We start from the raw sequence: 13,970 nt of genomic DNA, 5'->3' as shown, positions 1-13,970 counted from the left end.
GTTCATTTTGCGAAGATGACACCATCATTTCACAGTTTTTCTTGTTATTTGTAGGGACCATTATACCAATGCGCCAAGGTTGGAACACTCCAAGCTAGATGTTTTCAAGACGGTTAAAGAAATTACTGGTAAGATAAGACCTCTGTGAAATAATCAAGAAAAAAGTCTCTTATGACTAAGTTTAGTAGAACAAAAGAGCTACCCGTCATAATCCTTTCATTAACTTTTTATATTTTTTTTGTATTTCCCACGTGGTGTAATCTTTTAGGATTCTTGCTGATTCAGACTTGGCCAGAGAACATGACCTCCCTGAGTCCCTTTGAGAACCTGGAGATCATCCGGGGACGGACCAAACGGTGAGCTCACTTCCACGTCCGGTCTAAATCTCTACTACAACAGGCTAGAGGCTAGGATTTGGAATGCAGCATATCTCTCTCACACACTCTGGCTGTCCCTCTCTCAGCGGCTCCTTCAGCTTGGCCATCACCCAGGTCAACATCGAGCACCTGGGCCTGCGCTCTCTGAGGGAGATAAGTGACGGGGACGTGGTCATCACCAACAACCCAAACCTGTGCTACACCAAGAAACGCCACTGGAAACAGCTCTTCAGACTGGAGAGACAGACCATCCGCTTTGATAAGAACGCTGATGCTGCCTCGTGTGGTAAATGATTTACCCACAACTGTGTTTACAAAAACAAAGGTTACGCTGAGTCAGGTCACAGAGAAGGTCTTGCCAATCTGATCAGTTGTCTGACCTTGACATGGTTTCCTCCTACACGGGAGTTCCTCCTTACCTGTTAGGCTTGGCATTTTGTGGAAAACACTATTTGGAAAATACGGATTGATTATCCGTATAATCATTATTGGGTATCTGAGTAGAAGGAACATTGATTGTGGTCGCTGTATCAAATAGATTTTGTGTACGATATGTATCCATGTCCTTGTGTTTGTGACGTTCAGCCCTACAGAACAACACCTGTAACAGGATGTGCACCAAGGACGGCTGCTGGGGGCCAGGTCCCACCATGTGCTTCCACTGTAAGGACTTCAGCCGCGGAGGGAGCTGTGTGGCCTCCTGCCACGTCCTGGAGGGGTGAGGGACCGACCACAGTCACTGCTCTAGTGATGTCAGAGCTGGTTGCTTTATCTGTTTGTTTGTGTTTAGCTAAGTATGTTTGTGTTTAGCTACAGTATGTAGTACAGTAATATACGTATGTACAGTAATATCAGTTAAAATGAACAGACATAACACTTGACATCAGGAATAAGCATTATATGTCATCAACTTACAGTAGGACCAGGAAAAGAACAGTAACGTTTTGGAATTATACAGACATACAGACATCTTGGCTCGAGTGGATCCCTTACTCATCTGCCGCTGTTTAACTTTGGGAGTTTTCTGTCAAACATTGAATGTCACCATTGCTTACAATTTAACCACAGCTACAAGAAGCAGGATTAAGCATTTTACTGCCAATGTGAATCTGAAATGAAACACGTCAAAAATATGGTCATGGACAACTTTTGTCATGTTTTTTTCCAGGGACCCACGGGAGTGCAGGGTGAACAAGACCTGCATGGAGTGTGACCCGGAGTGCCAGCCCCTCAACGGAACCCAGACCTGCTCTGGGCCGGTATGTCTCCGTTTTGACTCACTCACTGACTAAGAATTCCGGAACACTCACCATCTAGAGTGCCAGGTGTTTCATGTGGTATTTACCTAGCGTCAATACTTTGATTGCCTACAAAATAAAGCGTCATCATTTTCTGGTGAATATGAATAAAGTCACCCTTGGCGCTCTAGGATGTTGACAATCTGGGCGACTTTATTCACCCTCGGCACTAAATGAGTGATCATGTTTCTGTGAGAAGCAGGACATGTATCTGTCTCTCATAGTAGCTATCAGTTTTTTAGTCATTTCAAAAAATGCAATGTACTCCTTTATTATGATTAATGTGACTTTATGAGAGTAAAACAAACATTGTGTTGTACCCCATCATAACCAATGCAATAAGGACTTTTTACAATATTGTTTAAGTTTTTGTTGACATGGGAGATTTTATAAACAAATAACGTACTGTATAACTTGAAATCATGTTTTGAAGAAATAATGCTGCTCTCATGGAATTTTATTCATTGAGCACAACGGATAGGTCGTAGAAATCTAGTGCTATTTGCATGTTGAAATGCATTTTCCACATTGTTTACATTTTGTTGGTGACCCTGCATGCGGAAATGACTGATAGCTGCTTTCGACATGCCACGGCCCCGAATGTGTGTCCCCTTAAAGCTGCAATCTTCCATTTCTTTTCTTTGTGCTCACAGTGAGTCCCTTAATGAACACATTGAATGAATGGTCTGGTTCTCCTCCCGTTCAGGGTCCTAATGGCTGTATCCAGTGTGCAAACTTCAAAGATGGCAAAAACTGTGTGTCCCAGTGCCCGTTGGGCATGCCCTCGGAGGGCGGAACACTAGTCTGGAAATACGCAGATAAAATGAAAGTGTGCCAGCTGTGCCACAAGAACTGCACCCAGGGGTAAGGGTCACCGCCAGACATACACAGTACACCCAGGGGTAAGGGTCCTTCAGCACCAGACAGAGTATCACCAACAGACCATAGTGGGGTACTTGAGGTGTGTGTGTGTTCGCTTCAGCTTGTCTGGTGCAATAGAACCACTCGAATCATCTCAAAAGTGCAAACTCCTCCCACCAAATGCGCTAAACAAGCTAAATCAACCGCACCTCAAGCGTTCAACAACTACTCCTACCCCTCTAGAAACACCCCTACCCCTCTAGAAACACCCCTACCCCTCTAGAAACACTCCTACCCCTCTAGAAACACCCCTACCCCTCTAGAAACACTCCTACCCCTCTAGAAACACTAATACCCGATGTATGCCTGATCCAGTAGGCAGGGTAGGTACATGCCTCACTTGGGAGTGCAGAAAGCGTGAATGTCCTGTCGTTCATAGAGATCGCACAGGGAACTTCCAAATACATCGACATAAATCCAGTTGAAGATAGAGAGATGTTCCTCAAGAGTTTTAGCCGAAAATGATACAAGTGTTGTTTATTTGTTTACAGATGCACCGGTCCTGGTTTGAAAGGCTGCCACAAAGGGTGAGCCAATGACTCTTATCATGAACCATGAATATTCAAGATTCAAAGTGTTTATTATCATATGCACAGTAGAAAACATGTTTCCCTGTACAATGAAATTCTTGCTTTGCTGTCCGCAGAATGCCAACCAATGTAAAATGTACAATACTAAAAAATATACAATATATACTAAACAAAATGTACAAGATAACAACATTTAAGAATTCTGTAACCATCCACCCTGTCCGTATTTATCCCTGATATGACCCCTGTCCTGACAGGCTCTGATAGGTGATGTTAGGCATTATTTTCTCTGCGTTGATTGGTTGATTCCCATGTGTCCTCCAGGCCCGGGGGCTTGTCCATGATCGCGGCGGGGGTGGTGGGCGGGATGCTGGCTGCCCTGATCGCAGGCCTGTCTGTCTTCGTGCTGCTGCGCAGACGCCACATCAAGAGGAAGAGGACCATGCGCAGACTCCTCCAGGAGAGAGAGGTGGGAATCATTCCAAATAAACAAAATAATTATGGGGTGCTTAGTGGCGTAGCACACTAATGCGCTTACCACATAAACGCAAGGTTCCTGGTTCGATTCTGACCCTCGGCCTATCTTGCATGTTATCCCTTCTCCCATCCTTCCTGTCAATCTCTACTGTCTCTATCCCCATAAAGCAGAAATGCCCTAAAAACATATTTAAATATTAAATATTTGAATTTATATGTATTTATTTATGGGGTGGATACCCCATTGAAATTCGTGACGCCTCGCAACACGTTAAACCAATCAAATACCGTGCTTGAACAGAATCCAGTTTTTCCTTCAGGTTTTCTTCCATTTTCTTCAATGTTGCAAGCTAGAATAGGCAACAACTCTCTGTAAAATAATCCTACCTGGTTGGAAAAGATGACACACACAACAGCAAGAAACCATTATATGGGCATGTGGACGGAGGGTGATTGGAATGTAACATCCAATGAAATTGCAAGCACATTCTCCCATCGCTCCGTCCAGTTTAGTTCCGTTTTTTAGGAAAATCTCTATTGGAGCCCATGTATTTTGTCCTCACTCTCTTTCTCTTTCTTTCTTCTCTGGTTGTGGCCAAGCAAACAAGACTGGCAGCCCTATTATATAGGAATATGCTGTTCAGTTGATGTGTGTATTTGTATGTTTCATATGGATATGTATGTGATAATGATGATGGGATTCTGAGAGACTGTATCATGGAGGAAGGTGTTGGTCTCCACAGCTGGTGGAGCCGCTGACCCCGAGTGGAGAGTCTCCTAACCAGGCCCTGCTCAGGATCCTGAAGGAGACAGAGTTTAAGAAGATCAAGGTGCTGGGATCAGGAGCCTTCGGCACCGTCTACAAGGTACCTACACACACATCTATCTAGAGGTCTACAAGGTGCACAAACACACATCTGTCTAGATGTTGTCCGTCTCATTCTCCAAAACCAAGTGTGTTTAACTCCAGTAAACTGTAGTGAAGTAGCCCTCAGGGGGTGTGTGTCACCGTAAGAACACTCATAAACCAACACCCTTCCCTCCCTCCATCATTTACATCTGTTGTACATTTTTCAATTAACAGCCTCATTTTTACCTCACCACAGCATGCTTCACTTAATCCACTCCCACAATTTGACCGTTCCCTCGTTCCCTCCGCTGGAACAAAACAACTCTTTAAGAAAGTGTGTGTGTGTGCGTGTGTGCGTGTGTGTGTGTGTGTGTGTGTGTGTGTGTGTGTGTGTGTGTGCGTGCGTGCGTGCGTGTGTGCGTGCGTGCGTGCGTGCGTGCGTGCGTGCGTGCGTGCGTGCGTGCGTGCGTGTGTGTGTGTGTGTGTGTGTGTGTGTGTGTGTGTGTGTGTGTAGTCATCCTAGCCTGTTGACAAACTCTGCCGTCTCATGCAGGGTCTGTGGGTTCCGGAGGGAGAGGACGTGAAGATCCCAGTGGCCATCAAGGTCTTGAGAGAGGCCACGTCACCAAAAGCCAACAAGGAGATCTTGGATGTGAGTCTTCATCAATTCATGCATTCTGTACACAGACCCGGGTTCAAATAGTGTATTGGGTTCAGAAAAGTTGATACTGTGGTTGATTGAATAGAATTTGTCCGGCGCAATTGATCCCATTCCGATTTTCACTCCTAGGAGTGATATTTCATAGATAAGAGGATGACAGTGGAGAGAGGCAGCCTAGCAGATCCCATCCCCCGCCTGTAGGGACCATGTGCCACCACTAGGTGGCCGGCAGCACTAACCACTTGACCGAGTGTGGGCACTCATATGTTTAATTTACCAAAGAACCTAAGTTATCACTATTAGTGGATAGCCACACTGTATGCACTTTCAACAGTTTAACGTGTAAAATGACTATTTTGACCTGATTGAGAAGCTTAATGCACCACTCAGTAATGTAACCACTCAAGATTATTGCATGACACTGGACAATTGAAGTGTCACATTTCCTCTAATTCCTCGCACATGGTCTTTTATTTGAAAATAATGACAACATTTAGCTTGAAAGGGGAAATGGGTCAGGTTTCTAGCAAGCGACCTCTCGGATATCTTCTGTGGGGGTGTGTAGGAAATGGGATTAACTCATTGAGGGGGTTTGGTGGGGGAGTAGTGTTTTACTCCAAGGTACATATACAGTTCCGGTGCCAGAAAAGTTATGCTGCGCTGCAGTTGTCAAAACTACTGTCACAGAGCAGATCTAACTGCACATCAGCAGGCATGTTTTAGAAATATACAGTATGTGTGTTATATGTATGTACTGTATAATGTGACCACCTTTGTATGTGTGTGTGTGTGTGTGTGCGTGTGCGTGTGCGTGTGCGTGTGCGTGTGCGTGTGCGTGTGCGCGTGTGCGTGTGTGTGTGTGTGTGTGTGTGCGTGTGTGCGTGTGTGTTCTCCAGGAGGCCTATGTGATGGCCAGTGTGGACCACCCCCACGTTTGTCGTCTGCTGGGCATCTGCCTGACGTCCACGGTGCAGCTGGTCACCCAGCTCATGCCCTACGGCTGCCTGCTGGACTACGTCAAGGAGAACAAGGACCACATCGGCTCCCAGTACCTGCTCAACTGGTGTGTGCAGATCGCCAAGGTAAACAAGGGATATTTTTAGGGAGTTTCCTTCACTGCAAAATGATGGGTTCTCTTCCTGTGCTGAGCCTCTGTCAGGCACTGGCAGTGACAGAGTATGATTATACACACTTGGTGCCAGTTTGTTGCTGTTTTAGTCGACTACGTTTTGTCTTGCAACTGAGTGCTGAGACAGTTATGCGCCCAGGCTATGATCACTCTGAACGAGTGGGGCCCAGAGTTTTACACTGACCATGTGACCATCTCAGGAAAAAAATGCATTATGTTCTAACTTGGGCCAAGTGTTTTCCACGATCAGGTCGCTTGGTCCAGGCCCTAACTGTCACTCACACTGTCGTGCCTAAAAGCTTTATCATTCACTGAGTCACTGGAAAGCATCGGTGGCTGGCCGCAGACCATTTGACCTTTGACCTCCTCGGTTCAGCACAGTTTGACCTTTTTTTTGGACCCCCCTAGGGGATGAGCTACCTGGAGGAGCGTCACCTGGTCCACCGTGACCTAGCGGCGAGGAACGTGCTGGTCAAGACCCCTCAACACGTCAAGATCACAGACTTCGGTCTGGCCAAGCTCCTCAATGCAGATGAGAAAGAGTACCGCGCAGATGGAGGAAAGGTCCGGTCAAATAGTTTTTGTGTGTGTGTGTCTGTATGTGTGTGTGTGTCGGTGTGTGTGTGTGTCTGTGTGTGTGTGTATGTATGTGTGTGTGTGTCTGTGTGTGTGTCTGTACAATTAATCCTATTTGTTTGTTTTTTTTACAAAGAGGATGCATTGTAAAGCAATAGCACACAATGGATAAATCATTATAGTATAATTTATAAGTATATTTATAAGTTAGAAATATCAAGTCCACGCACAATGGATGTAACATTAAAGTCACCATTTTATCTGAATATACTCTTTAGTCTGTTTCATGTTAGAGAAGAGCACCGTGTGGTTTTAGGACGTTATTTTCATTCGATACTGTAGTTTTATTAAAATGTCAAACCCTAATCCCTCATCATATATTAGTGATGCGCTGTGTTATTGAAAGACATGTTGATGCATTATCTACAGTAATAATAATAGATCGGATTTATAAAGCGCATTTCTTCTGTCAGTATGTCAGTGGAGGCTGAGGGAGCATCAGGAGAAAGTACCTGAGGCTTGTCCTGTACAGTGAGACATAGCTGATGAGAGCTCTCTCTCTCTCTCTCTTTCTGTAGGTACCCATCAAATGGATGGCACTAGAGTCCATCCTGCACAGGACATACACACATCAGAGCGACGTCTGGAGCTACGGTAAGTCAGGAGGACTCAAACTGACCCTTAGGAATCACATTTGCACTAATACCTTTTTTATTCCGCTAAAATAGGATATGAATACGGTACACATAGCACACATTAAAAGGACGTGCTACACCCTCCCTGAATGTACCAGAACGTGTGTGTGTAGATGTGTTGTAGATTGTTTCTGCATCAGGTATTCCTAGCGCATAACACACACACATACACACACACACACACGCACACGCACACGCACACACACGCACACGCACACACACACACACACACCAGTGGTGGCTGGTGCCGTTCAAGGATTATTTCTATTACAGCCAGTTGGATGACTGTCATTTATATTGCATTCACCCAGCTCAATGTAACATTGACAGGCTTAGGCTATTTACATACCCACCCCCCGGGCATGACACTCACATTAGCTGATCCTATACCCATTATTGAGGTTGCTAAAACCTGTCCTACACATGAACGCAGGTGCACAGGAGTAGAGTGTGTTAGAGTCAACAAGGTGACAATGACACATTCAGTACCGCGTTGCACACACCTGCCTGCGTCTAGCTGGTCTGATCACCTGCACACAGTTTCCTGTCACAGCAGCCACATACAGCATCACTTAGCTCCTTGTATAAGTCCTTCTCATGTCCACACTCTCTTCCTCTCCCCTTTTCCCTTCACCTGGGGACTTCAGTGCACAACAGCATTAGTTTCTTCAAACCTGTTCTCACCACACTTTGTGCACTAGCAGTGCTAGCTGTAGCTTATGCTTACAGTACTAGATGAAGTTGTTTTATTTAAAAAGGGTCACTTTTTAAATGTTTCTCAATTTTGTATTTATCTGAAATCAATGATTTCCTCCTCCCTTCCTCCTCTGAGGAGCCTTCACTGACACACACACACACATACACACACACACATGTACGCGCACATGCACGCACACACACAGCGGGCCAGCCTCCAGATCCGATCCCCAGGGGTTCGATCATGCCTTCCGCTCGACAAGGCAAAGACATCAGCAGGTCTTGGCAGGACTGCCAAGGCTTCCTCCTCCTCCCCTCCTTTCCCCTTTCATACGGCTCCAACAACGCAAGCACAACCTGCCAGCTCCCACTCCCATGGACACGTCCAACTCAGCCATGTTGATTCTGCTGTGTCTTAGAAACTAAACTTTCATGGTGTCAATATCCGCCTGCGTTCCTGGAATGAAAACAGCGTGCGTTGAGGATCAGACGCTCTATTTCAGCAGTAGCCTTTTTTCACATGATCATGTAAAATGACAGAACGGTTTTGGATACCGTACTGTAAGATTCTTACTAGTACTACTAAATGGACTCTCTTTTCACACTGGATCGCATCCACTTGCGGAATAAGACGCGTTTGGTTGGGGAGTAGTTTGGAAACAGAAGACACTCGCTGAATAAGCATCACTAAGGTCAGGCCAAAGTTGACCTGTTCCTCTTGTTTAGGTGTGACAGTTTGGGAGCTGATGACCTTTGGGACCAAGCCCTATGACGGTATCCCAGCCAGTGAGATAGCAGGGGTCCTGGAGAAAGGGGAGAGGCTGCCCCAGCCCCCCATCTGTACCATAGACGTCTACATGATCATGGTCAAATGTGAGTTATCTACCATACACAGGATTATGGTCATGTACCAGTTTTGTGAGTCAAAGAGGATGATGTGTGATACCTACTGACTCATACAAAACCTCTTACATGGAAATAAACACACTTAGTAGTTTATGGAACAGTATATTGATAAAAAGCTAGGATGGTGATGGATCATAACATCTTTTACCACTCTCTGAACGTTCATGTCTTTCCTGACTCCACTCTCTCCAGGTTGGATGATTGACGCAGACAGTAGGCCTCGTTTCAGGGAGCTGATAGCTGAGTTTTCCAAGATGGCGCGGGATCCCCCACGTTACCTTGTCATCCAGGTAACCCCAAAAATCAAGAATGTATGCATATGCAAATGTGGGTAATTCTCAGTAGTTTGGAGCCCTTATGACCTATTTCCTGCTCTGAGGGATTTGATGAACAAACTATTTTAGTAAACTGTCCCTTTATGGTAAATGCTAAGTGGGATGCTTGGGGCAACACAACTCTGACGCCACCCCATTGAAGTTGCTATTTAAAACGGTTCGGGTTAAGGTTCGGGTTGAGGGTCGTGTCGTCTCAAGGATCCCGCTTAGCATCGACCGTCCCTTTGTTGTGGAGGAGGAATCGGTTTACTGATCATCAGTTGTGTTGGTCTTCCCCAGGGTGACGACCGGATGCACCTCCCCAGCCCCACAGACACCAAGTTCTACCGCAGCCTGATCAGCGGCGAGGACACGGAGGACGCGCTGGACGCAGACGAGTACCTGGTCCCTCAGCACGGCTTCTTCAGCAGCCCCAGTACCTCCCGCACACAGCTCCTGCACTCTGTGGTAACACATCCCCTGGAACGCCTGGGAATTACCTGCTTAAATCTAGCTCTTCAAATCCTTGGGGTGTATGAAGGGAAAAAACCTGCACAACCAGAAATACTCTTCAATTATTCAATACATCAGCAGCAGTCAAGAACTTTCTCAGTGTTTCGTGCCTTCAACTCTTTCCTGTTGCTGAATAGAAATGGGTTGGGGGGGGGGTTATTATCAATTATAGTTCAAGGCTAGGTCAAGTCAATTGGGCAGCCAATATAAACAGCTTTGTTAGCCCCAACTCTGGCTGCCGCAGGGAAATTGGGAAATCTCAATGTGTACATAGGTTGTGGAGGAAACAGAGGGAATTGAACCTACGTGGGCGGTCATACCTGGCCTGAACCAGACTGACCTCAATCGCCCACTTCCTGTTTGAACTGTCATTAGGGAGGGAGTCTTCTTCCTCCCCCCTCACCCCCGCTTCCTCCCAGGTGCCCTTTGATTAATGGCGATTGAGATGAGGAGAAATCATCTGTCTCTGTCTCGGCCGTCGTAAGTCCAGTGTGGGACCTTCTGTCTGGGCTCCATGCCGGGTACTGAAAGCCTGGTTTCTCCATAAGCTTTCAAGTTTGATTACCTTTGCAGGCCGCACTACTTGTTAAAGTTTTTTGGCAGAATAGGACTGCGGATAAAGAGGAACCTGCTTATATAATACCAGTGTTAGGGTACAACCTTGTATGGTCCTTTAGTTTTTGGACAGATGGTTGCCCTATTTCACTTGTTCCAATTTCCTCCTCAGTCTGTTGAAAGTAATTACATTACCATGCCGGTTTGTTCACTCTTGGTTGCAGGTTTGATTCACTTTGGTTGCTTTTACTGTATTTCTTGTCTTCAAAAGACTTACTTCATTTAGAGGGCTTTGACCTTTTCAAATAATAAAAATAATAAAATAATTTCAATAAGTTGTTTCCTCCACAACCTATGTACACTGAGATTCCACTTTCACTGTGGCGGCAGTTAGAGTTGGGGCTAACGGAGCTGTTTATATACTGGCTGCCCAGTTGACATGACCTAGCCTTGAACTAAACTGTATACAATACTGTCATTAGTACATTTGTGTGTTTTACGTCTGTTGGAAGTATTGACGTACGTTTCTGTCTTTGTTGCAGAGTCTTAATAGCAGCATTGGAATGTGCAACAGCCGAAATGGGGTAAGAGGAAAATTGCCAAAGTTATAGTTACCATCGCAGATGTCCACTACATTGAAGAATAAAATAGAATAGAATAGAAAAACGTTATTGTCCACACAATGTGGACATTTTCCTTTGGCTTCACAGTGGCATAATACATAAGATAGTAAACGTTAAGCATAATAATAAGAGTACATAATAAGCTCACTACAGCATGTCAAAATGTGCCAAAATACAGTATGTGATGTGCAAAATGTATTGAACGGCAGTCTGTCATAATCATTTAATATGCTAATCGGTATTATAAATTGACTTTATATATTGAATTGACTCTTCTGGCATCTATCAGAACTAACTATCACTATCACTATAACTACCACACAGTGATAGTTCTCTAATTTGACACCATCATATGGTCAGAATGTGTCTTGGGGCTAACAGGATTTCATTTGTTGTAGAATGGCTTCCCAGGCAGAGAGGGGAGCATGGTTCTGCGCTACATCCCTGACCCCACAGACAGGTTTCTGGACCACGCCTTCCAGCCAGCTCCAGGTTAGTATCCCTGACCTCCAAGTGGCCATAATGTGATATAAATTACTGACAGGTTTCTCTGCCATTGCTTTTGGCTTTTATGCACTTGTTTCATTTTAGGGACACCTGCTGGACAATGACTGTAGTGCATCTCTGTCTGTGCCACAGCCACAGCTTTACTATTGATAAGAAAACTGAACTCAACTGCTATCAGCAACACTGAATAACATGTTATCTTTGGTCAATGTCCTGTTGCTGTTATTATAATTTTTTAGCAGTTTCTCTAGTTAGACCACAGTCATTCTCCCTACCTCTCGTGACTAACTACCGTGACCTCTCTCTCACAGACTACATCAATCAGAATGGCCATGGCGTTTCAGACATGATGAACCCTGTGTACCAGCACCCGGGCCCCCCTCGCAGCATCCTCCCCACCATCTCCTCAGACGACACAGAGACAGAATACCTCAACTGCTTTAAGAACGGGCCGACCGGGCCTGAGTACCTGAACGCCCTCCAGCCCTCCCTCCTCCTCTCCCCCTCCTCCAATGGCCCTGTCCACCCTGTTCAGAAATACCAGCCCCAGAACAGTATGGATAACCCCGACTACCAACAGGACTTCACACCCACCACCATCAAGACCCACGCCAACGGACACATCATAGCCCCAGAGAACGCAGAATACCTGGGCCCAAACTGAGGCATAGCAGACTCCCCACTCCCACAGTGGAGGGAAATGGACATATTAGGGAATTCTCTCTCTATTCTTACGGCAGGATGTCTTGGTTTGGAAGGGTTAGTGGACTAGCGGTACCATGAACTGCGTTCTTTTGCATTGTATCTGTATCTATCCCTGCCCAATGGAGCCAAATGAGTGTGCAGCTTTCCATTTTGTTCGCCAGTTGTGATGAACTCTCCTCATTCCAAAAACTCATTCCATGTCAAACTGACTTTAAAAAGGTGTTGATTTGCTTTGCTCTGGGGAGAAGTGAGGCTCTAAGGGTGTCTTTGCTCACTTGTGGAGAGTAGCATTCATCATTCAATAGACTATATTGAATAGAGAGCGATGGACACACTCAGATATCGGGGCCCCATCAGAAACGGCTGAGTCGTAATGTTGCACAGAAAATGCTGTGATACGAATGTATTCGTTGATAAAACACTAGAACCTGACAAATGGTGCAATGCCTCCATTTTCAGTCCTGGAGTTCAGACGTTCCGTTATAAGAAATTGAGAAGCAGCAAATGGCAGCTCACCCAACACATAGGCGGTACATGTAGAACTAATATTATGTCACAAATAGAGTATCGAGTTGTGAGTACGCACAATTGAGTTATGAGTTGTGGTATTTTAGCTTCCCACAGGGAAAGGGGGGGTTAGAACTGTTAGCACAACAGTTAGATGTCCAACCTTGTTTTGTGTGGATATTGGATTTGAAGCCCTAAACGATGCATCCTAATGTTTCTGAACGGAGGCAGAAGTGAGGAGGACAGCGCCATCTGAGTCTAATGGTGGTGGTCCATGGAGTCTTGTGAACACTTGTAACGTGATGGCACTCTTCCTAAAGGAGGGGTTAACGAGGAAACAACGGTAGCTAATGTTGCTTTCGATGACTCTGCTTTGCTGAGGACTCCATGGCCTATGTCATAATGGCCAGATGGGAAAGACACTGCCCCCTGTTGGTGCCCCAGTGAAATTACACCAATATTAGGACACTTCTCTTTGTCTATGCTTATTATTGATTTGTACAGGGTCTTTAGTTCTGACACACATACATCTGGAGATCTGCTCACAGCTTTAAAGTCTTGCGCTCTCGTTGGAACTTTGAAAATGAATCTCTTTTCCTAATTTTAAAGGAACATACTAACTACTTAGCAGATTTGGCATAGGTACATGTGGAAAGTGTGAGATTATGCTGCGATATACCCAAATGGTCAGTTATGATTTAACCTATCATTCTCATCTAAAATGGTCTTGCCACTTTATACATAGATATGCACTTATTTCTGAATATTGTAATGATTTGATTTCAAAGTGATAATTAATAAAATGCTGTTTTTTTTTATTGAACTATATCTCATGTATGTTGTTTCATGATATTTACACTGTCAGAGTATTTTTCATCAGCAGGAGTTTTAGCAGGATCAAGAATGATGAGAATTGCTAAATGATTTAGTCTATGACATGGGTGCCTTTATTTTCTTAACTTTAACTTCAGTTTGGTAATCATGCACATCATTTTGGAAAATTAATGTTTCTATGGGTTTCATTCCTTGCTTGGGATACTGTAAAGCCTGCAACATGTTTAGTGTTATCTGTGATCAAAAGATAATTGGGGATGTAATTTAACTGGGTGAAAAAGCAAAACTTATGATAG

General features: G+C 44.9%; 1 protein-coding gene across 1 annotated transcript in view; it reads left to right on the top strand.

Annotated features, from left to right (window-relative positions):
* The window catches only part of egfra (epidermal growth factor receptor a (erythroblastic leukemia viral (v-erb-b) oncogene homolog, avian)), a 40,100-nt gene extending 26,437 nt beyond the window's left edge, over positions 1-13,663 (top strand). The window contains exons 10-28 of the mRNA XM_083689876.1: positions 55-128; positions 269-356; positions 464-663; positions 963-1,095; positions 1,546-1,636; positions 2,382-2,539; positions 3,088-3,123; positions 3,451-3,595; positions 4,347-4,469; positions 5,007-5,105; positions 6,011-6,196; positions 6,652-6,807; positions 7,398-7,473; positions 8,937-9,083; positions 9,309-9,406; positions 9,731-9,898; positions 11,041-11,082; positions 11,520-11,613; positions 11,940-13,663. Of these exons, the coding sequence (XP_083546002.1) occupies positions 55-128; positions 269-356; positions 464-663; positions 963-1,095; positions 1,546-1,636; positions 2,382-2,539; positions 3,088-3,123; positions 3,451-3,595; positions 4,347-4,469; positions 5,007-5,105; positions 6,011-6,196; positions 6,652-6,807; positions 7,398-7,473; positions 8,937-9,083; positions 9,309-9,406; positions 9,731-9,898; positions 11,041-11,082; positions 11,520-11,613; positions 11,940-12,292 (2,467 nt within the window). The 3' untranslated portion in view covers positions 12,293-13,663. The remainder of the gene's footprint in view (positions 1-54; positions 129-268; positions 357-463; positions 664-962; positions 1,096-1,545; positions 1,637-2,381; positions 2,540-3,087; positions 3,124-3,450; positions 3,596-4,346; positions 4,470-5,006; positions 5,106-6,010; positions 6,197-6,651; positions 6,808-7,397; positions 7,474-8,936; positions 9,084-9,308; positions 9,407-9,730; positions 9,899-11,040; positions 11,083-11,519; positions 11,614-11,939) is intronic.
* The last annotated feature ends 307 nt before the right edge of the window (positions 13,664-13,970 follow it).

The sequence above is a fragment of the Argentina silus genome, assembly GCF_951799395.1.
Source record: "Argentina silus genome assembly, chromosome: 18".
Lineage (NCBI taxonomy): Eukaryota > Metazoa > Chordata > Actinopteri > Argentiniformes > Argentinidae > Argentina > Argentina silus.
Note: the sequence above shows the minus strand (reverse complement) of the source record. Positions and strands in the feature narration are given on the sequence as shown.